The sequence below is a fragment of the Jaculus jaculus genome, chromosome 11 (assembly GCF_020740685.1).
Source record: "Jaculus jaculus isolate mJacJac1 chromosome 11, mJacJac1.mat.Y.cur, whole genome shotgun sequence".
In the NCBI taxonomy this organism is placed as follows: Eukaryota; Metazoa; Chordata; class Mammalia; order Rodentia; family Dipodidae; genus Jaculus; species Jaculus jaculus.
In genome coordinates, this window is record NC_059112.1 from 109846646 (window position 1) to 109870122 (window position 23477).

Sequence of the window (23477 nt, forward strand, 5' to 3'; positions counted from 1 at the left end):
TAAAGGTGATGTTTGGATTTTTTAAAAGTATTTTATTTATTTAGTTTCTTTTTTCAAAAGTATTTTATTTAAAAAAAATTAGTTTTATTTATTTATTTATTTATGGGGGGGGGAGAAGAGAGGGAGAGAATGGGCACACCACGGCTTCCAGCCACTGCAAACAAACTCCATATGAATGCACCATCTTGTGCATCTGGCTTCCATGGGTCCTGGGGAATCGGACCTGGATCCTTTGGCTTTGCAGGCAAACACCTTAACCACTAAGCCATCCCTCCAGTCCATAAAGGTGATGTTTGTATTTCAAGCAGACGTCTTCTATTTCAAGCTGACAGGATAAAGAAGGAAATGAGCAATTTTTTTACATCTTCTTTGATTGCCTTGAGCCTTTTGAAAGTAAAATCTTAGTGATTAAATCACATCACTGCATGGGAGAAAACAGGATTCAAGTGCACCTGGCCATATGACTTTTGCTTGTCCTATCTCCACCTTAGCAGATTCTCCTCAGTGGGAGCACAGTGAAGACCTAGTGTGACCCAAACAGTGCTATACCTGACGTGTAGGCTGCTCAGGACATGCCAAGAGGGGGAAATGATAATGCCAGTGGAGTAGATCCTCCTAGGCACCAAGTCCACATTCCTGTTGGAAGTCAAATTTCATTTGGTTGATTAACCTTCAGCAAGATGCAGAACAGAAAGGCACAGAGAACTATGAGGGTGGGGAGAGTCTCAAGAGAGGGGAAGGGGGAACAATGGAGGGTAATGGGCGAAGGGAGATAAAATGTCACATTTCTCATGTAGAATCTAAATTTATACTATACACATAAATGTGACATGAATGAGAAAAGGAAATATTTGTGGGAGGAAAGGGAATAATGAGATGGAGAAAGGAGGGAAAGGTGTCAAGTGGCCAATATGATCAAGTTATCATAAAATATGTGTGAAAAAATATGAAACCTATTATTGTGTATGCTAACCAAAAAATTTTAAAGAAGCCCTTGAGAGACTGGAGAAATGGTTCAGTGATTGGAGGCTCTTGATTACAAGGCCTGACAGCCCAGGTGCAATTCCCCTGTACCCCTGAGAGCTAGGTGTACGGGGTGCTGAGGGGAATCATCTACAGTTTGGAGGGGGGAAAAAAGCCCTTGACTAACTTCTATGGATGCATCAAATAAACGTTTTGTGCATAGATCAGCTTTCTGTGAAAAAGAAAAAACCTAGAAGCTCTTTGAATGACTCGTTCATAACCACGAAAATATCAACATCAAAGTAAGTAGTAAACCCCAACTTGGACTCAACATCAGTGAATTCCCAAACAACAGCTTCCCAAGTAGTGATGGTATGGGGCTACATGTATAGCTCCCCAACTTTTACAGTCCCCACCCGGGGCTTTGGCTCTGAGAGTGACAGAATTTGGCTCAGTATTTGTGAGTCCCTCATCCCTCAGGAAGATGCATAAGCACTTCCAGAGGCCAGTGCAAAGCAGGGAAAAAAAAAAAAAAAAAAGAATCCATTCCCCAGTTCCTCCTAGAAGATCACTGTGTGCACCTTCCCAGCGGCTGCCTGGTTATGGGGCTTCTAAGTAGCCTGCACCTGGGCGCCAACAGGGAAGGAAAACAATAACCCCACGGAACTTGAACTGGCAGCCACCTCACTGGCCTTCTCCCCCTTCATGTCTTTCCAGCTTCCTCCAGAGTCTTTAGTTTCTCCCTGGAAGGAGTTTGACACATCAGACACTCTTAACTTTTATTGCTCCCAACTGATGGGCTGGTCCCTAAGACACCTAGTTCTGGAAATTAAGGAACTCACCTCAGCATTCATGAAATCCCCCTGAATCACAGAGGACAAAGAGGTGGTTTAAAAGGCATGGAGCACTTCCTGCAGCTCCTCCTTCATGGGACAGGTTTGAATGCACACCTAAAATCTCAACTTTCCCAGCTGTTATTGGTATGTCAGACTTGAAATATGAGCGATAAGAGGACACACAAACTTCACACACAGCACACATGTGTTTTTAAAATCTAGGTCGTGAGTCATGGCCCTAAATTGGCGCAGATGCCATTAGGACACACATCGTTTCTGTAGACAAGTTTCCTTGTCAGTGGTGTTTGAAGTTTCCTGACGTTGACTTTGTTGAAGGAAAACATGGTTCCAGGATAAAGGGCTCTGCTTCTTTCTCCCTTCCTGCTCCACGTCCCTTACTTTTCTTTTTAGCCTGCCTTTCACTGGAAATTCAACCCAGGACTTTGAGCATGCTAGCCAAGCATTCAGAGCTTTGAAAGCCAACAGCATACATAAACTTCTTGTGTGCAAGGAATCCTCCAGAAAGTTATCAGAGTTTTGCAGAAACTTTACATACAAACATGTTATGGGGGCCAGGCGTGGTGGCTTACGTCTTTAATCATAGCACTTGGAAGGCAGCGGTAGGAGGATCACCATAAATTCGAGGCCACCCTGAGGTTATATGAGTTCCAGGTCAGGCTGGGCTAGAGTGAGACCCTACCTCAAAAAACCAAAAAATTAAAAATAACAAAAGGAAAAGGGAGTTTGAACCAAAATAACAGGCATGTCAGCTCAGAGAACCAGAAAGGCAATTAGATTAGTAATAAAAATACCTAATATGCTGTGAGCCCATTTCCATCCCCAGCGCAAGTGTACACATACACATACTGTGGGACACACACACACACACACACACACACACACACACACGCAGCCCTTGCTGCGCTAAGCACTTTTTTTTGGTTACCGCACCATCATCATATGCCATTACACGTCGGGCTCAGGAAGTAGGGCTGCACTGTAGACTATATTTGGGAAGTAGGAGACAGATTGGAATGCACACTGGCTCAGAGTGGTCTCCTAAAATGTCAAGAGAATAATCATAATCTACCTCATTATATGAGAGAGATGTAGTCAACGAGGAATATCTCTATGGGAAATCCCTGCCTTCCTCAAACGATTGTTTTAGCAGGAGGGCGGGGGGCGGGGGGGAAGCCTAGCTTTTTTTTTTTTTTTTTTAACTCCTCACTGACATACAGGATTTCGGACAAATTCCTATTCTTTCTTTTTTTTTTTTTTGAGGTAGGGTCTCACTGTTGCCCAGGCTGACCTGAAATTCACTCTGTAGTGTCAGGGTGGCCTCGAACTCACGGCGATCCTCCTGCCGCTGCCTCCCGGGTGCGCCGTCACGCCAGGCTACATTCCTGCAGTCCTTGATCGCGCATTCCTGGGTTTCTCAGGACTTCGGTTGCTGTGCCATTACTGCGCTCAAGCCTGCGCTCTTCTCACGGCTCGGACGGCTTGCACGCGGGGCTCACCTCGGGACCTCCAGCTCCGCGCGGCGCCTGGCGGGGAGCGGGGCCCACGCGTCCCCGTCGCTCGTGCAGGAGCTCGAAGACTGCAGCGCGGCGGCCTGGGCCCCGGCTCGCGGCCCCTGTGCGCAGGCGCTCCGCCCGCCGACCCGAGCCGCGCTCCGCCCCGACAGCCGCTGACGGCGCGTGCGGGGACCGCAGTGCGCTTCCGGCCGAGGCCCCTTTTCCTGAGTGGGGTACCCTTTCCCCAGCGGCGGCCTGCTGGAGGGTGCAGTGCGTGACAAGAAGGCAGGGACAGGGTTTTGCTGTGATCAGTGATCAGTCCGGTCGCTCAACAGCCAGGGGCGACGGCCTTGGGGTAGGGGACATGGGAAAGCAGAGGGAGGGGTGACGGACACTGAATGGGGGCAGCCTGTGTGCGCTGACTGCAGTTTCTAGCTTGTAACCACCTATATAGGCATATATATATAGGGCGATCTCTTGCCCTGGAGTTCACTCTAAGAAAGGTGGATACAGGAATCATAAGTATAGAAGTGCATCTCTAAAAAGCAAGCATTAGCTTTATTACTACTATTATTATTTTGAGTTTTCGAGGTAGGGTCTTGCTCTAGTCCAGGCTGACCTGGAATTCACAATGTACTCTCAGGGTGGCCTCGAACTCTCAGCAATCCTCCTACCTCTGCCTCCCAAGGGTTGAGATTAAAGGCATGCACCATCACACCTGCCTAAACATCAACTTTAAAAATGGAGGGATGGCTGAGTGATTAAAGGCACTTGCTTTACAAAGCTTTACTTCTCGGGGTTCTACTCCCCATTACCCATGTAAAGCCAGATGCACAAAGTGATGCATGCATCTGGAGTTCGTTAGCAGCAGCAAAAGGCCCTGGCATGCCCATTCAAATTCTTATTCATATTCCCTCCTCCCTCTCAGAAGACAAATTTTAAAATGTATAGATAATGCTGGGTATGCTATAGTTCCATCTACTCAGGAAGCTAAGATAGGAGGATTGCTGTAAATTTGAGGCCAGCCTGGCATACTTAGAAAGACCTTATCTCAGGGGGTAAAAAAAAAAAAAAAAAAAGGAAGGAAGGAAGGATGCTGGGCATGGCGGTGCACACCTTTAATCCCAGCACTCAAGAGGCAGACTAGTAGGATTGCTGAAAGTTCGAGGCCACCCTGAGACTACACAGTGAATTCTAGTTCAGCCTGAAACAGAGTGAGACCCTACCTTGAAAAAAAAAAAAAAAAAAAAAAAAGGAAGGAAGGAAGGAGGGAGGAAAGGAAGGAAGGAAGACAGGCTGGAGCAATGGCTTAGTGGTTAAGGTGCTTGCCTGCAAAGCCTAAGGACCCATGTTGGACTCTCCAGGCCCCACATGAGCTAGATGCCCAAACGACACAATCACACAAGGTCACACATGCGCGCAAGGTGGTATAAGCATCTGGAGTTTGATTGCAGTGGCTGGAGGCCCTGGTGCACCCACTCTCCCACTCTCGATCTAGTCTCTCACATAAAAAAAAATAATAGATGATGTTGAGATGTGAAGAAACTGGATCTCTAGTATATACTGGCAGGAATGTAAAATGTAGTGCAGCCACTTTGGAAGCTTAGCACTTCCTAAAAAAGTTGAACTCAGAATTGTCATATAACTCAACAAATCCACCTTTAGGCATGTGCTCAAGAGAAATGAAAACAAACAAAAAGTTGAATATTAATGTTCATAGCAGCATTATTCACAATAGTCAGAGTGCAAGTACAATACAATCAATGGATGAAAAAAATATCCCTTCATACAATGGAGCATTATTTGGCAATAAAGAGAGTCCTGATAAAGGTGAGTCAACATGAATGGACCTGGAGATACTATGTTCGGTGAACAAAGGAAGGGGACTCAAGGTGGGGCAGGAATGGAAAGTGACTAATTTTTAATATATTTTTTTGTTTTTATTTATTTATTTATTGATTGATTGATTGATTTGAGAGTGACAGAGAGAGAAAATGGGCACATCAGTGTCTCAACCCACTGCAAGCATGCGCCCCCTTGTGCATCTGGTTTATGTGGGTCCTGCAGAATCAAGCCTCGAACCAGGATCCTTAGGCTTCACAGGCAAGTGGTTAACTGCTAAGCCATCTCTGCAGCCCAAGTGACTGCTTATTTTAAGGATATTCTCTGAAATATTGAAAGTGTCCTGAAATTAGCCTGCAGCGATAGCTGCTCGACGTTGAAAGCACTATACTTCTATAACTGACCGACCAACTGTACATCTTAAGTGTACAAATGTTCTGATAAGTGCAACATTTCAATAATGCCATAAAATGTAGCATGTCCATTTTAGAAACAATTGGGGAGAATTTTAACGGTCCACTGTATAGCAGGAATTACTCTAATTCTGTTGAGAGTGGCAGTAGAATTATGGGATAGGTTTACAAGTTCTGATTGGGCAAAGATGGGAAAAAGCTTTTCAGAGACCTGTGATATATGACCTTCTGCCCCCTAGTATCTACCAGTGCTTCCTTTCTCCTAGAGTTCCTTGAGGGAAACTAAGGGACCAAACATACAAAGCAGGATTCATCCCTCAACAGACACCAGTTAAGTACCAGGACAGATATGGAAAACATGGCCGAACCTATGGGCTGCCCTATGGTCAAGGGCTGCATGTGCTTTTTTTTTTTTTTTTACTTTAGGGTCCTGCACAGGGAAGCAAGGGAACCAGGTGAGTATCTTATGCTGAGTCCGATGAAGCATGCATAGGGAAGAAGGATGAGGGAACCACTTTATCTGAATACAGTAACTAAGGCCCTTCTTCTAGGCCATCTGACTTACTTGAATCGCTGCTTGGGGTGAGCCTTACACAAAGGAGAGGCAGGCAAGGTAGTAAAATGATGCTCAGTGTGAAACTGCTTCATTTATTCAAGGCCTATCATTGAGCAGGCACCCAAACAAATTAAACAAGTACTGCTCTATAACCTGAAGAGAGAAAACACACTGGCTAGTTATGTGAAATCTCCTAAGCTGCAAAACTCTGTGCCAATGTTCTTAGTATGTTTATGCTTCTTCTCTTTTCAGATACTTTCTGTGACTCAAGATAGACAGGTGTGGTAGGTGGACCCAATCATGCCCCTCCTAATATATATTCATATCCTAACCCCTGGAACCAGCAAATGTTACCTATTTAGCAAAATAGATTTTTTGTTGTTGTTGTTCTTTTTGGTTTTCAAGGTAGAGTCTCACTCTGGTCCAGGCTGACCTGGAATTAACTATGTAGTCTCAGGGTGGCCTCAAACACACAGCAAGTCACACAGATGCCCTGTTGTTTAAACTTAAGTAAGGGGAAGGAGAGGCATGAAGCCCTTCCCTGGGACTCCAAAGTATACAGCATCCTTTTTAGTCCCCATGATGAAGCCTGTGGTGCTGGTGGAGGTTTGAGCTCTGGCGAAAGCTTTTCCCACACTGGTTGCACTGGTATGGTTTCTCCCCAGTGTGGATCCTCTGGTGCAGTTTCAGGGTTGACTGTCTCCCAAAGCAGTTTCCACACTCTCCACAAGTATAAGGTCTCTCTCCTGTATGCACTCTCTTATGCCGTTTCAGCTCTGAATTCCATGTGAAGCTTTTCCCACAGTCATCGCATTTATAAGGTTTCTTCACTGAGTGGTTTACCTGGTGACTAAGACACTGCAAATGGCTGTTCAGGCTTCTTTTGCCTCCTTTGCTTTTCTTCAACTCTTTCAGTGGATGGCTTCTGAGGGGGCTACTGATATATTCCAGTTCTCTCCAATGTCTCTGATAGTGATAAAATGGCTTCTGAGCATTTGGGGGACTGACCTGCCTCTGTGACAACCGAGGCTCACTCACAGTCATTCCTCTTGTTTCAGAGCTCAGCAGACTATTCCCTTTAGGTTGTCCAGGTAACACTACATATGCTTTTGCTCCTTTGGCCCCTTCCTTTTGTGGATTTTCCTTGTTGTCACTTCTCATTCTGGAGGCCTCTAGAATTACAAAGAATAGGCCTAATTTTTTGTACTCAGAAGAAAGAACTTCAGCAAAGGTTATAAAGTATTTATGAGGTTTTTAAAAGGGTAGCCATCTGCTGGCTGTTCCATTAGACTCCTCTGGGGCTCATGTTAAACAGGGGGTTCCTTGCCCTCGAGGATGCTGAGTCCACTTCCAGGGGCTCTACCTGGAGATCTATAGTTAATATAGGTTCCTGGCAATGTTTCTGATTTATGTAAAGTTAGAAACCATATTCTCGTTCCTATTTTTAGGGAAAAGTGGAGGAAAAGAACAACAATAAAAGAACCAAACCTATGAGAACTGGATGCCAACAATGAATAAAAGGGGATAGTTATCATTTTAATTTGTTTCCATTTATTTATTTGTTCATTAATTCATTCAGAGACAAAGTCTAACTTTGTTGCCTAGGTTGGCTTCAAATTCCTAGGCTGGGATTATAGGCATGTTCTACTGTACCTGGCTGAGAGTTAAAATTCTAAGACTTCCAGCTAGGGAGATGACTCTTTGGTTACAGGTGCTTGATTTCTGATGCCAGCTTGATCCTCCCCAGCATCTATGATGAATATACCCTCCTATGAAAATGTTTGCAATAACTTTCTGTTGCTTATAAATTACCTCACACCACCTACAAAAAATAATTCAAAACGAACTAAAGACCTAAATATAAGAGCTAACCCCATCTCTCTTTGAAGAAAAAGTATCTGTAAATCACTGCAGCCTTGGATTAGGCAATGATATTTTATATATAATGCCAAAAGATACCAAACGTAGAAGCAAACAAAAAATAGGTAAATTAGGACTGGAGAAATGGCTTAGCCATTAAGGCATTTGCCTGCAAAGCCAAAGGACCCAGCTTTGATTCCCCAGGACCCACGTAAGCCAGAGGCACAAGGTGACACATACATTTGGAGTTCATTTTCAGTGCCTGAAGGTCCTGGCATGCCCATTCTCTCTTTATCCCTCTCTCCCCCCCTCCTTCCCTTCTGCCCTCTTCCTCTCTCTCTCTCAAATATTTTTTTAAAAAAAGTAACTTAAAAATGGATAAATTTGCTGAGTGTGGTGGTACACACCTTTAATCTCAGCACTCAGGAGGCAGAGGTAGGAGAATCGCTGTGAGTTCAAGGCCAGCCTGGGACTACAATGTAATATCCAGGTCAGCCTGGAGCAGAGGAAGACCCTACCTTGAAAAAAAAAAATCATCAAAATAAAAACCAGGGGCTGATGAGATGCCTCAGTACTTAAGAATGTTTACCACTTATGCATGAGGGCCTCTCAGGCTGAAGATCACTGAGTTTTGAGTTGAAGACCCTAAAACCCACATAAAAAGTTAAGCATGGGGCTGGAGAAATGGCTTAGTGGTTAAGGTGCTTGCCTGTGAAGGCTAAGAACCCATGTTTGACTCTCCAGTTTCCATGTAAGCCAGACACACAAAGTGACACAAGTGCACAGGGTTGCACGTGTGCACAAGGGGCGCACGCGTCTGAAGCTCATTTGCAGCTGCTGAAGGCCCTGCTACACCCATTCTCTCCCTCTCCCTCTCTCTCTCTTCCTTTTTCTCTCTGAAATAAAAATATTTTTAAATAAAATAAAATCAAACTTAAAATACTACATGTAGCTAGTAGCTACTGTATTACACTGTGCAAACCCGAGGAAGGCTCTGGTGGAACCACCTTTGGGCTGAGGAGAGCAGGCTTCTACCCTCCCGGGAGTCAATGACAAGAGATACACAGCACATCTAGACACTGGCACCTCTACTGAGGCAGGAGAAAAAGAGTGTGTGGATCACCATCTTTGGGACCATGAAGACCACAGGTATGGAGAAAGAGGTCAGTTACAGCACAAGATTTCCCACTAGATACCCCAAAACTGCCTGCTTAGTTCAGAGAATTACCAAAGGATGAATATTTATGCTCCCCCAAAATCAGATACTGAAATCCTAACTACTAAGGTGCTGGAATTGAGATGAAGGGAATTAAGGGATGTGGGTCTATTTTGATATAGTGTTTGCCTAACTTGTGCAAGGCTCTGGTTTTGATCCTCACTGCCAGTAAATAAATAAATGATTTGAATTATGTGCCTGTACAAAAGAGGCTGGAGGGAGTTTGCTTGTTCCCTTCTATCATGTGAGGCCCCAGAAGTTGGTAGTCCAGGACTGAAGGGATTGCTTAGTGGTTAAGGCACTTGCCTGCAAAGCCAGAAGACCCAGGATTGATTCCCCAGGACCCACGTAAGCAGATGCACAAGGGAGCACATGTGCCTGGAGTTTGTTTGCAGTGGCTGGAGGCCCTGGCATGTCCATTATGTCTCTTTCTCCCTTTCTTAAGTAAATAAAATAAAAATTAAAAAATATTAAAAAAAAAAAAAAAGTTGGTAGTCTACAACCCAGATAACCCTCACTAGAACTCAAATAGGCTGGCACATTAATCTTGGCCTTCCAAGATTCCAGAACTATGAGAAATAAATTTCTGGTGTTTGAAACTACTACGTATTTGTAGTATTTTGTTATGGGAACCTAAAGGGACTATGGCACAAAGTATTCACTGAACACAGCAAATGTTCTAGTCTTCTTTGTAACTGCCACCCCTGCGTGCTGTACTCATATCACTGAGACTAACCAAGTGTCACTGTCAGCAAGTCTTATCATTCACAGGACTGGGTTGGTCGGGGCCAGCGGTGACAGACAGAAGAGTTTAAAGCACAATCAGTGTCACAGAGGAGAGGGGCAGGGGCAATATGGACAGGGGCTTTCTATAGGCCAGAACATTCTTTAGTCTCCTTCCAAATATGGGACCACTTTAAAAAGTGGAACTCAGCTGGGCGTGGTGGTGTATGCTCTTAATCCCAGCACTCAGGAGGCAGAGGTAGGAGGGCCACCATGAGTTCAAGGCTACCCTAAAACTACAGAGTGAATTCCAAGTCAGCCTGGGCCAGCGTGAGACCCTACCTCAAAAAACAAAGTTGAACTCAGCCAGTGCTTTCACTGCATTAAATTAATCAACATTCATACTTGGACCTCTCCTCACTATAAGAAGCTCTGAAAGGGACGGAAAAATAGATTGTAGAAAAATTCTGCCATGTACTGGACTACCAACTTTTCACTAACATAAAATAATAAAAACATACTTCTTATGGTCTCACTATCTTTGTAGTTAATGAGGTTTGTTGTAAAAGGATCAGACATCAGTTATTATGTGCTACATTTAAAAGTTGGCTGCTTGCAATAACCTGGCCTTTGCATTCATTCTCAAAACCATGAGGTACTTTTAATGGAAATAAAGAGCTGACGAGAGGGTGAGAGGAGGCAGCATGTTTACCTGTCCCAGTCAACTTGGGAGCTGGTTCCTGGAGGAACGGGGACTTCTCCCAAAGATGGGGACTCAGCCGGTCATGAGATCCTTCCTGGGAAGGTTCCTCCAGAGAATTCTCCTGGAGACCTCTCCTAGGAGTTTCTGGTTGAAAGTCTGGAAGTTCCTGTTCTGCAAGCTGAGCTCCCGTTTTCTCCAAGAGCACCTTCTGCCCTTGCATACACACGGCCACCTAGGAACAAGCCCCATCTATTAATGCTCTACCTGTTGAGAGCAGTTTTCCCACTCACTGCTACATAAAGACCCCTTTACCTTGGGAACTCCTGCTAATGGCCTCCAGGCCAACTTATGAAGAAACCCCTGAGAGCCTCAAAGAGAACAAAGGGAAGGTCACGCAGAATGAAAGGAAAGAGGCTGCTTTACATCAGCCAGTACTTCCCAAGGGGCTGCCCCTAAAGCTTGGACCGCTCATAAGGCCTGGAAGTCAAAAGTTATCTGAGGAGAGCTGGTACAACCCTCAGAATTAGTCATGTCAATGGCCTATTGAATTCCCACCCTGCACTCCAACCCTCTTTACTTCTGCTGGAAACAGGCCTCACAGGAACAGGAAGCAGTATCTTAAGGGGCCACTGAAAACCATTCCAACCTAATATTGTTCTTCCAGACAGGTCCAGCAGAAGTGGCAGAAGTGAAGTCTAAGAAAACTACCCACCAGTTCCCTCATCATTTCCATTTTCTAAACCCTATTTTGTTTGCTTCTCACCTAGGCCCTGGCTAGGGTCTGACTTGGGGTATGGAGTAGGGAAGAATAACCACACTGGGTCACCAAGCTGAAATTTCATGATTCAAAGACAAAATGATAGATACTTTGCTGAAACAAAGTCCACAGAAGTTTACCCTATCCAAAGTCAAATCCCTATCCAATTTTTGTTTAGGCAGGTCTCACTCTAGTCGAGGCTGATCTGGAACTCACTGTAACCCCTGACTGGCCTAGAACTCATGGCCATCCTCTTCCCTCAGCCTCCCCAGTGCTGTGACAAGAGGCAATGCACCTCCACACCCAGACAGAATTCTAGTTGCAGCAAAACTTCAAGAGGAATGAGTAAGGTAAGATCTGATAGCAGAGATTCCAGAACTTTAAAACTACTAAAGGGTTCATAAGACCCAGGAAGGAGTAAGAACTTTTGTTCTTATATATAAGAACATATATATAGTGTATATAAACTTTGTTTCCTCACTGTGTTTTCTGAAACTCTGTTACAACTTGCAGGGGGTTCCCAGAAGCTAGAAACTTTTTTTTTTTTCCCCGAGCTAGGATCACACTGTAGCCCAGGTTGATCTGGAACTCACTATGTAGTCCCAGGCTGGCCTCAAACTCACAGCGATCTGTACTCTGCCTCTCCATCCTTGGGATTAGAGGCATGCACCAGCACACCCTGCTAGAATCAACTTTTGAAGACATCCAATCCTCTGGAGTCTCTAACAAGAGACAAAACATTATTACCCAGTTGAGAAAGAAATCTTGGGGCCCAAAGAGAGGACTGTCCTTACCCACTGCTTTGGTTTTTTGGATGCTCTGTGAAAATCTTCCACTAGGCTCACAATCTCCTGGCTGCTCATTGGGCATCGAAGTCTGACGCGAGACTGGATCTCTGGGGGCAGGATGATCAGGAACTGCTCCATCACCAGGAGCTCCAGAATCTGCTCCTTGGTATGTAGCTCGGGCTGCAACCACCGCCTGCAGAGCTGTTGCAGGCGGCAGAGTGCTTCTTGGGGCCCAGACACCTCTTCATAACAAAACTGCCTAAAGCTCTGGCGGGAGAGTTCAGGATCCGGACAATCTTTTTGCTGAGAGGGTCCTCGTTTCTCTTCTATCTTGCTTATGATGTGTCTCTCTTGCTTGTCAGAATCCCGAGTGTGCGGGCTCAAAGTAATCTCCATTTTAGCTGCCATTTTGGGACTCAGAAAACGTCTCTGTTCTTGTCAAACGGTCAGGTGTTCAGGATCATGGCCTTGAGGAAGGCTCTCTGAATACAAGAGAAGTGGTGGAAGGGAAGCTCCTCTGAAAAACGTCAGGGAGAGAGGAGGGCACAGAAACAGGAGCTTCTCGTTTGCTGACATTCACCCCCAAAACTCTGAAAACAAGACAGTCTCCGGGGATGGGCAAAGTACGTCTTTTCTATCAATTTTTTAAAACTGTCACTTAATGGGTTAAAAAAAGAAGAAAGAAAAGAAAAAGTCATCACGTCCTAAAAGGGCACTGGACGAAAACATTGCTTCTATTTTGGTCATATACACACACAAGATCTATAAAGGGCATGACAGGGATGGGGGGCGGGGGGTCAAGCTATCTCACAGGTCGCTGACACCGACCTCCAGTAAGCGGCGCGAGAGGAAGGCACAGAGCCTGGCAAGGCCAGGGCGCAGCCGGGGGTCGAGAGTGCGCGGAGAGCCCGGGGAGCCGCCAGGCCCAGCGGCTCCGGTTCGGAGGCCCAGCCGTCCCCGGCCAGCCGCGTCCCTCCGCAGGAACGCCGGGTGCCAGCAAGCTCCGCGACGCCACCCTCCGCGGCGAGCGCCGGGGTGGCACCCCCACTCTACCGACTGGAGACCCCTCCCCCCAAAGAAACACTGGCGCACGGGCCGGGGGCGGGGCGGGAGCGGCTGGCCGCGGAGACGCCCACCCTGGCTGGCCAGAGCCGCCTACGGGAAGGCCCGCCTTATCTCCCACCTATTTGGGAAACAATGTCCATCGTTCATTGGTCGCCCGGTCTGTCAATAGAATCGCAGTGCATTCTGGGGGTCGTAGTCTGGTGGACTGGGCAGCCTTGAGCCTGGGGTCCAGGGGTTAGTTTAGTGAGTAGGCAGCTGAGACAATTGGGGATTCACTTGGACCCTAGTGTCCATTATAATGGCCCAAGGAGAACCCTCACCCTGTAGCGGATTCTTAGATTACTTTGACCTACTCTCATTCTCCGGTCTCACTGGGTTTTTCCTACTCCATCCTGTCCACTGTTCTAACCCTATCACTGACTCAAACAAACGTTACTGAGTAGAAAATGACCTCGTCAGCTGCCCCTTCTCAACCCTCCATTCCTTCCAGTGTTGGAGAGTTCCAAGTTAAACAAACAAACAAAAACGTCAGCCTGGACTAGAATGAAACCCTACCTCAAAAAAACAAAAAATTGTTTTAGTTTAAAAAATATTTATTAATTTGCAAGGAGACAGAGAGAGAGAGTATGAATGGATGTGTCAGGGTCTTTTGTCCCTGCAAATGAACTCCAGATGCATATACCACTTTGTACATCTGGCTTTACACGGGTACTGGGGAATTGAACCCAGGGCATAAGGCTTTCAAGCAAGCACCTTTAACCACTGAGCCATCTCTCCAGCTCCGCCTGTTAAAATTTAATAGGAACCAGGCGTGATGGCGCATGCTTTCCCAGCCAGCCTGAGACTACATAGTGAATTACAGTGGCTGGAGGCCCTGGTGCACCCATTCTCTCTCTTTGTCCCTCTTTCTCTCAAATAAATAAATAAATAAATATAAGAAAAAGAGTAAAATTAAAAAAAAAAAAACCTTACAAAAAAGAACCTACCTCAAATCATGCCCTCTCAAAAAAATTTAATAGGGCTAGGGATAGAGCAAAGTAGTACAAGGCTTATCTATGGTGTGCAAAGCCCTGGGTTCAATGGCCAGAATAGTAAGACCCTCTTTGCTGGAATGTTTTGGTTACAAGACATGGAGAAATCAGGTTGGAACTAACTTTCATGGTGCCTGAGGATGTTGTGCAGGCTGCAGAGGGGTCAGGGGGAGAGAATTTGTCATCAACTGTCCTACTCAGCTACGGACCTACATGCTGTATTACCAACCTGCCAGGCAAGTGCCTGCTGGTGCGACGATGGCAGAATTGTTGTGGATATAACCAACAGCTTTCCAACTGAATTCAAGGATCGCTTCACAGGAGGGAGTTGTGGCTTGGACTGTAAACCCCCATCAAAAGCCTGTGGCTGAGGAGGTCATCGACCCCTGTAGAGAAGCAACAGGTACTGTTTCGTTGAATGGATGTGATGTGCCTGGCAAATTGCTTCTAAACGTTTGTGCTTGTCCTGGTAGATTAACTGTTGCTGTCAGTCTCCACCAGTCACAGAAGAAAACTACTTTTTACAAAGGGAAGTGTATGACAGAGACTTTCCCTGCCCTGTGGAGTTGCCAATGAGTCACATATAAGTGTGCTGAGAGACTCTCCGCCTGACGACCGCTCACTGGGAGTGCTGGAGCCCACCAACCAGCCGAGGTGCCGGCAGGCTGCGCAGTGAGCTCCAGAGATGCAGCTTCCGAGAGTCGTCACCTGTGTTGAAGTGGGCTTCTCCATGATGTAGCTGTCTTTGAGTCCCCCGTGCTCCTCACAGAAATATTCTCAGAAAAGTTATTCGTGCCAGGCGTGGGGCACGCCTTTAATGCCAGCACTTGGGAGGCAGAGGTAGGAGGATCGCCGTGAGTTCAAGGCCACTCTGGGACTCCATAGTGAATTTCAGTTCAGCCTGGGCTAGAGCGAGTGAGACCCTACCTCAAAAAAAAAAAAAAAATCTATAAAACATTCCCACAGTTGACTCTCATAGTTCATTTTCACACACAGGGAAAAAAGTTTCATATAATAAGCATTCAAACGTGCAAGTTCTGGTGAGATTCCAGAAACAAGACCTAGTAAACTTTAATATAGAATTTGTATAACATATAATTGCATTTTTCCCTTCCATCTTTAACTTTGTTTCATGCACAATATTGAGGATGGAACATAAATATCTGAATCTTAGAGACTTTATATATGAACCCAAGGATGCACTTACTTCCCAATTATGGCCAGTTACCTTTTTCTCCTCTCTGTATCTTTCCACTCCTTTAACTCCAAGTTAACTTCAAAGTGTCCCCTACTGTACTTAAACACCAATGAATACCTGTCAACAGAAGCAGCAGCCATAGGAACCTGAGAAGCAGTGGCAGCAGCAGAAGCAGCAGGTTCACTCTTGGTTAAATGAATCCGAATTAGTTAGCTGGCTTTTTTTCCCCCTTCTTTCCTTTTTTTTTTTTTTTTTTTTTTTTTTTGGTTTTTCAAGGTAGGGTCTCACTCTAGCTCAGGCTGACCTGAAATTCACTCTGTAGTCTCAGGGTGGCCTCAAACTCACAGCGATTCTCCTACCTCTGCCTCCTGAGTCCTGGGATTAAAGGCGTGTGCCACTACGCCCAGCTCTTTTTATTTTTTGAGGTAGGGTCTTGGTCTAGCCCAGGCTGACCTGGAATTCACTATGTAGTCTCAGGCTGGCCTCAAACTCACACTGATCCTCATACCTCTGTCTCCTGAGAGCTAGGATTAAAGGAGTGTGCCACCATGCCCAACAAGTTAGTTTTAAAAACAAAAAAACGTTTTAAAGTTTTTTTCCAGATAGGGTCTTGCTAGCCTATGCTGACCTGGAATTCACTATGTAGTCTCAGCGTGGTCTCAAACTCATGGCGATCCTTCTATCTCTGCCTCCCAAGTACATTTGCCACCACACCCAGCCAGCATAATCTTTTCAGGTCCTGCTCTTAGAAGCAGCTGGCCCATTCTTGGGTAAACAAATCCAGGAGTCAGTATCTATAGGGAGGTTCTACAGAATTACAAAAAGCTTAAAGGATGACTATTTTATTTCTATATTTCCTCTAGTTATTTCACAACTTAAATGAATTGACCAGGAGATATAACGGATCAAGCTCCTTTGGGGCTACTATGGTTATAAATGAATCTGATACGGTCAGGTCTCGGGTTGAGCTTTAGGAGTTGGGTCATTGTGGCCATATCTCAGAATTTGATGTAATCTGAGCATGCCCATCAACAGAAACTCTGGGCCTGTAAGACTATAGATTTTGATGACATCACCAAGATATGCTATTCTTTAGCCCATCCTGAAGACATTCTTTTTCTTATGAAAGGAACTGAAAAACATGGATCACAGCTTTTCTCTATAGCTGGAGAAACAAATTCAAGACAGGATAATATGATTCGGCATCTTGGGAAAGAATTATGAAATGTGTAAAAGTTAAAACATGCCATTGTTTGTATAATGTTAGCTAAGGGATGGGGTAACCCCAAACTAGCAGACACGAAAATGGTGATAAATTTAGTTCTTAGCATGAAAAAGGAGACTCAATGAAGCTTGTTAATTCATTCATTTGTTGAGCATCTCTTTTGTAAGAGGCATAGGTTTTAGGTCATGGAAGCAAAGCTTAAGGCTATTGGAAGCCTACTGCTAAAAGCTACTGATTTTTTTTCTGTGATAGATTAGCTTCTTTTTTTTCTCTATCCTTTTTTGTATTGATTTTTTGGGGGGCAGGGTCTTACTTTAGCCCACATTGGCCTGGTACTCATATGGAGCTCAGGCTAGTCTTGAACTCAGTGATCCTCCTACTTTAGCCCCCCAAATACTGGTATTATATGTGTGAGCCATTATGCCTGTAATAATGTAGTTTATTATATTACCCTGTCTGTGGAGAAAGCATATGAACTGTGCTAGAAGTTAGGCCTCTCTTTGGCTATTCTAGAAATGGGCCAAGCCAAATGGATGTTATGATTCCAATATACAAGTTCCTTGAGGCAAGTTGTGTCCTAAACCAATTGCTGGGATCGAGGAACTGCAGGACTGATGACTAAGACTTGAGGAAGAAGACTTGCTTTCTTGGTGCATATATGGTCCTTCTTGAGCTCTTAAGCTTCTTAAGGAACCTTAAACTAACTATTCCATGACCCACTGACCAGACTGGTAGCAAACATGATAGCTTTGTTAGGTGGAATGATTTAAATAAAAGCAGATCAACACATCACTGGCTAGTATTTAAAGACAAACTTCCTTGCTTAACTTTGTTCATTCATTATTAAGTTAGGCAGAAGAGAAATGTGGATGTGATGACAGAGAGGTTACGTGGATGGGAAACATGGTCCATTGGCCTGGAGTGTTAAGAAGAGACAGAAAGGTGGAAGAAGATGGTGGACGGCAGGGCACACAGATGAGTTGTGTGGATATTCATCTAACGTTGGTAATACATGGCTTAATTTCATGGAACTATAGTAAAATTATGCTCTTTCTTTAGAAAAGTACAAAATTCAATAGAAACATAAGATATAGTAAATAATGTGGACAATAGAGAGATAGTGAGATAGGTCTGTATTAATAGCCTCTGAGCCTTTGACAATACACATGTGGGGATGAAGTATGAGAACAAAATATAGGCATACTTCATAAGGACCTTACTTTTCTGAGAATATTTCAGTGGAATTTTTTTTTTGTTTGTTTTTTGTTTTTTGTTTTTGTTTTTCAAGGTAGGGTCTCACTCTGGTCCAAGCTGACCTGGAATTAACTCTGTCATCTCAGGGTGGCCTTGAACTCATGGCAATCCTCCTACCTCTGCCTCTCGAGTGTCAGTGGAATTCTTTTTGCTGTTAAGCTCCTGTCTAGTAATTCATACTATAACTATGTAATTATATTATAACTATGTAGTCAGCCTGCTTATAACAATGTAACCATATTTCCTATGCCTTAGGTTTCCTATGCCCTGAACAGCACAGGTGACCAATATTTACAAGGAATGTTAAGAGGTGCTGATGTGAACTTTTGTACTTTTGACCCAGACCATTGTGTGCATATGCAAAATATGCTGACTACTGTTGGTGGGCTTATAATGAAAAGGAGGGGTGTGTGTGTGTGTGTGTGTGTGTGTATGTGTGTGTGTTTTCTGGGTAGGCAAGCTTCACCAGTCCTGCCATTAAGTTCCTTCCTTTAATCAAATATTTAAAGGAGTTTTGAAATTCAAAGTTCCTTGTTCCTTACCATGTAATGCTGATTCTTTGCTCAAATTGCTCAGTATTGCTATTTTTACTGTTCAATAAAAACACCAATGAAGCCAGGTGTGATGGTGCATGCCTTTAATCACAGAACTTGAGAGGCAGAGGTAAGAGGATGGCTGTGAGTTCCAGGTCAGCCTGGGCTAGAGCTAGACCCTACTTAAAAAGAAAAAAAAAAAAAAAGGCTGGGCGTGGTGGCACATGCCTTTAATCCCAACACTTGGAAGGCAGAGGTAGAAGGACCACTGTGAGTTTGAGGCCACTCTGATAATACATAATGAGTTCCAGGTCAGCCTGGACTAGAGTAAAACCCCACCTCCAAAAAAGAAGGAAAAAACAAACAAAAACCCCACCAATGAGTACCTGTTGGCAGAAGCAGCAGCCACACGAATGTGAGAAGCAGCAGCAGAAGCAGTGGGTTCACTCTTGGTTAAATGAATCCAAGAGTTAGATTTCCTTTATTTTTTATTTTTAGGCTGTGCTTTAAGAAGTAGCAGAAGGTTCTGCTCTTGGGTGAACAAATCCAAGAGTCAGTATCTATAATTTCAGGACACTGCCACAATTGAATATGCATTTGCCCTGTTACCTATAGAAGTATTTCTGGTAACTAAGCATAGAATGTTTCAGATCTCCCAACAGATCAGTGCTGCCAATAGCATTCCTTGGTTAGATCTTTTCATGGGCACCTGGCCAGAGAAGTAACGAGAAGTAGTGTTGAAATGGTCAATTATTGTTCTTGGGTCTTTGTTCACCCAAAGGACAGAATGGACAGATGGTGAAGGGTGAATGGGGATATATTTACACAGAACTTGAATGACTATGCTTCTGGTGGCCATGAAATTGCCCAAGAAGTAGGACAAAAGTGGTTGCAGCTGACTCTTGGTGGTTTGAATTAAGAGGGTACAAAAGTATTCCAACTCTCACTCTTCGCTGGCCTTGTGGTCCCCATTAAAAGGGCTCTCAGTGAGTGTTACAGTTCAAGGCCCTCGGCAGGCTTCTGGACACCAGCCAAGACGTGTTGAAAGAGGAACCTGGTCTTCCAGAGCAACAGCAGGTACCGTAGGCGCGGGAGCCCGAGGCTGGTGCTGGAATAGGTCCCATCAGCTCTCCCTCTCCTGTGCAAAAGAGAGTCTAGGAACCACGAGAATAGTCCAAGCAGATCCAGACCAAGAGAAGGCCGAGAGAGGCAGGAGTAAGTTCTGTGCCCAGGGCACGAGGAGTTCTAGGGGCTGTTGGAGGAAGGCACTGGTGCAGGATCCCCAATCCAAGCAGCTTCAGGAGCGCCAGTCCTGCAACCCAAGCAACCCTGGGGGCCAGTCTCAAGCACCTTCAGTCCCCTCCCCCAGGCAGGTCTTCATTCTTTGAGGAAGTCCTACCTCTTCCCAGTCCTGTTGGATCTAGGGGCTGAAGCACTGAGTGCAGGAGCTTACATAGACGTGAGCAGACCCTGATTCTGTCTATACCAGGTACATGCAGATAAAGGGAACTCATGGGGCCCAATCAGAAGAGCCAGTGAACTGGCCAAAATTCAAAAGCTCCTGTCAAGTGTGCCCTCTGCTGTTACCATGGTGATTGCAAATTAGCATCATGGGCTTTCACAAAGATGAGAAGTGTGGAGTGGCAGCAAAAGTCCCTGATAGTACCTAACCATCACCCGAAAGAGTGCTACACTCCCAGACTACGCACCAGAGCAATACTCAGGTGTCAAAATGGGCCCTTGCACAGTGATACAGATTTTTGTTTTTATTTTTTAAGGTAGGGTCTCACTCTAGCTCAGGCTGACCTGGATTTCACTTATGTACTCTCAGGGTGGCCTCAAACTCATAGTGATTCTCCTACCTCTGCCTCCCGAGTGCTGGGATTAAAGGCATGGGCCACCACGCCTGGCTAGTGATTCAGATTTTTGTCTGCTTCCCCCCTCTCCGCCCCCCCAGGTAGAGTCTCATTCTAGTCCAGGCTAACCTGGAACTCACTATGTAGCCCCAGGCTGACCTGGAACTCAAGGTGATCCTCCTACCTCAGCCTCCCAAGTGCTGAGATAGAAGGTGTGAGTCTGACGTTTGCACCTGAGGTTTTTCCGTGAAGCTGCCAGCTGTGATCTCAAGCAGGCCAGAGACCATTCCTCACTGTGTCCGTGTTGGTAATGAGAAGCCAATAAATAATGCAGGAGATGGCTCTTGTCTCAGCTTCCTCCCCTTCCCTTCCTCCCCAGCCTTCTCAGTGCTCCCTTCACGTCTTTGTTTCTCAGCGTATAGATGAGAGGGTTCACCATGGGCGTGACCACAGAGTAGAAGAGGGAGATGAATTTGCCCTGGTCCTGGTTGCTGCTCTTAGCTGGCAGCAGATACCCATAGATGGCGGAGCCGTAGAAGAGGACCACCACCACCAAGTGCGAGAGGCACGTGTTGAAGGCCTTCCGCCGGCCCTCGGCCGAGCGGAGCCTGAGCACGGCCCGCGCGATGAGGCAGTAGGAGGTCAGGATGCCGCCCAGCGGGACCGCAGTGAAGAAGGCGCACACGCCGCTGAGCACCGCCTCGTTGAGGCTCGTGTCTCCGCAGGCCAGCTTGATCAGGGCGGGCACCTCGCACAGGAAGTTGTCCACCTCGCGGCGCCCACAAAATGGGAGCTGCAGAGTGAATGTCGACTGGATCACAGAGTTGCCCAGGCCACCTACCCAGCTGAAGGTGGCCAGCGTCCGGCAGAGCCGGGGGCTCATGATGCTCATGTAGTGCAGAGGCCTGCAAACGGCCACGCAGCGGTCGAAGGCCATGGCCACGAGCAGCATGCACTCAGTGGCCCCCAGCCAAAGGAAGACATACAGCTGGGTCACGCAGCCACCGTAGCTGATGGTCTTGTCTGGCCCCCACAAGTTTCTCAGCATCTGGGGCACCGAGCTGGTGGTGAAGGCAAGGTCCAGGGAAGAGAGGTTGCTAAGGAAGAAGTACATGGGTGTGCGGAGCCGGACATCGATCCGGGAAAGCAGGATGATGGTTAAGTTCCCCATGAGGGTCAGCACATAACAGAAGAGGATGACTATGAAGAAGATCGTCTCCAGCTGGGGGTGGTCAGATATGCCCATCAGAATAAAGCGACCCGAGGAGCTGTTGCCCACGTCCCTCATGGCTGCTTTCAGTCACGCGGTGGCTGCTCACAGGGAAACCTGCTGGGGGGAAAGCAGGGGAAGAGGTGGCCACCGTGGGCCTGCATCTGCATTGGTTCCCTGGGCTGCAGAGTTAGGTTCCAAGCCAACCTTTGTGGCCACAAAGTTTTTACTGTAACCCTTGTCAATTAAATCAGGATGCCAAACAGGAGTGAGCACCGATGAGGAAAGTGCCTAATGAAGGGAAATCAAAATCTGCCTCCCAGCACTTGGGAGTCCTGCTTCAGGAGAAGTGAATTTGTAAGAGCTGAGGAATTAATTTAACTTTATGATGATCTTTCTATTCTGAAGTTCTTCCTGATGCTTCTCTTTCATTCATATATATATATATATATATATATATATATATATGATATATATATTGGTTTTGAGGTAGAGTCTTATTCTACCTCAGGTTGACCTGGAATTCACTATGTAGTCTCAGACTGGCCTCGAACTCACAGCAATCCTCCTAAACATGTGCACCACTACACCCGGAATATATATTCTATCTCCCCATAGTTGAAGTGCTCAGCCCCTCAAACCTAAAGAAAGAGACACTGCTTCCTGTCCTTGCTGAGTTGCTCCTTCTGTGGGAGGCTGGGGCTCCGAGGCTGCTTAGAGGTATCAGAGCAAATTTTTTTTTTTTTCACTTTTTAAAAATAACTTTTATTTTTATTTTTTTTTATTTATTTTTTTTTTCTCATTTTGAGTATTTTCTGTTTTATTTATTTATTTTTTAATTTAATTTATTAGTTTTCTTTTCCAGAGCAAATTTTTTTGTTTGTTTGTATTTCAAAGTAGAGTCTCACTGTGGCCCAGGCTGACCTGGAATTCACTGTGTAGTCTCAGGGTGGCCTCAAACTCACGGCGATCCTCCTGCCTCTGCCTCCCGAGTGCTGGGATGAAAGGCGTGCGTCCCTGCCCTGTGCTACCACACAGGTTCACCACCACCACCACCATCTGTGTGTGTGTGTGTTGTGTGTTAAGGCATGTGAGTGTGGGCATGACTATGCCACAGTGTCCATGTGGAGGGCAGAGAATCATTTTCTTTAATATATTTTATTTATTTATTTATTTGAGAAAGAGAAAGAGGTGGGGGAGGCAGAGAATGGGTGTACCACTGCAAATAAATTCCAGATGCATGTACCCCATTGTGCATCTGACTTACATGGGTCCTGGAGAATATGTCTTGTTTTATTGAGGTAGGGTCCCACTCTAGCACAGGCTGACCTGGCGCTCACTCTGTAGCCCCAGGCTGACCTCAAATTCCCAGTGATTCTCCTACCTCTGCCTCCTGAGTGCTGAGATTAAAGGTCTGCATCACCACACCCTGCTCTGTGAGCATCTTTTGAAAATCTTTTTTTATTTATTAATTTTTAATTTATTTATTACAGACAGGACAGAGAGAGGGGGAGGGAGAGAGAATGGGTTTGCCAGGGCCTCTAGCCACTGCAAACGAACTCCAGACGCATGTGCCACCTTGTGCATCTGGCTCATGTGGGACCTGCAGAATTCAGCCTGGGACCTTCAGCTTCACAGGCAAGTGCCTTAACCACTAAGCCATCTCTCCAGCCCATGTGTGAGCACCTTTTAACCCAAGAATAAACTGGACAAAATAGAAAAGGAAAGGCTATTGCTAAGGGGGGAGGAACTGCTGGGCAGGTTCAGGAGAAAATACTACACTGGCTGGATTCCAGGCCTGAGCCTGACCACAAGCCACACAAATGTAACTTCAGAGCTTTGTCCAGTAATAATGTATTTAATTTTTGAAATTTATTTTTTTATTGATAACTTCCATGATTATAAACAATATCCCATGATAATACCCCAATAAT

The 23477-nt window shown here is 45.5% G+C and overlaps 2 protein-coding genes across 3 annotated transcripts; both read right to left on the reverse strand.

The window, feature by feature from the left end:
* Nucleotides 1-5013: 5013 nt before the first annotated feature.
* Znf174 (zinc finger protein 174) lies at nucleotides 5014-13111 on the reverse strand. 2 transcript variants are annotated; one of them, XM_004652212.2, is made up of 3 exons: nucleotides 12178-13111; nucleotides 10636-10858; nucleotides 5014-7296 (listed from the first exon to the last, which is right to left on the reverse strand). In XM_004652212.2, exons 1-3 carry the CDS (start codon nucleotides 12577-12579, stop codon nucleotides 6695-6697), a joined length of 1227 nt encoding a protein of 408 aa, XP_004652269.2. In that variant the 5' UTR covers nucleotides 12580-13111; the 3' UTR covers nucleotides 5014-6694. The 2 variants fall into 2 exon arrangements, with proteins under 2 accessions (XP_004652269.2, XP_045017357.1); XM_045161422.1 differs by lacking the exon at nucleotides 10636-10858 and having other exon boundaries at nucleotides 7165-7296.
* Nucleotides 13112-20682: 7571 nt separating this feature from the next.
* Nucleotides 20683-21621, reverse strand: LOC101614265 (olfactory receptor 15). Its single transcript, XM_004652016.2, has one exon. The coding sequence runs from the start codon at nucleotides 21619-21621 to the stop codon at nucleotides 20683-20685; it is 939 nt and encodes a 312-aa protein (XP_004652073.2).
* Between the last annotated feature and the right edge of the window lie 1856 nt (nucleotides 21622-23477).

Coding starts and splice junctions, on each gene's coding strand:
- Znf174 (XM_004652212.2), bottom strand. CDS start 12,579: ATGGCAGCTAAAATGGAGATTACTTTGAGCCCGCACACTCGGGATTCT. Junction 10,859..12,177: donor CCAAAAAACCAAAGCAGTGG/GTAAGGACAGTC, acceptor GCTTGTTCCTAG/GTGGCCGTGTGTATGCAAGG. Junction 7,297..10,635: donor TCCCAAGTTGACTGGGACAG/GTAAACATGCTG, acceptor TTGTAATTCTAG/AGGCCTCCAGAATGAGAAGT.
- LOC101614265 (XM_004652016.2), bottom strand. CDS start 21,621: ATGAGGGACGTGGGCAACAGCTCCTCGGGTCGCTTTATTCTGATGGGC.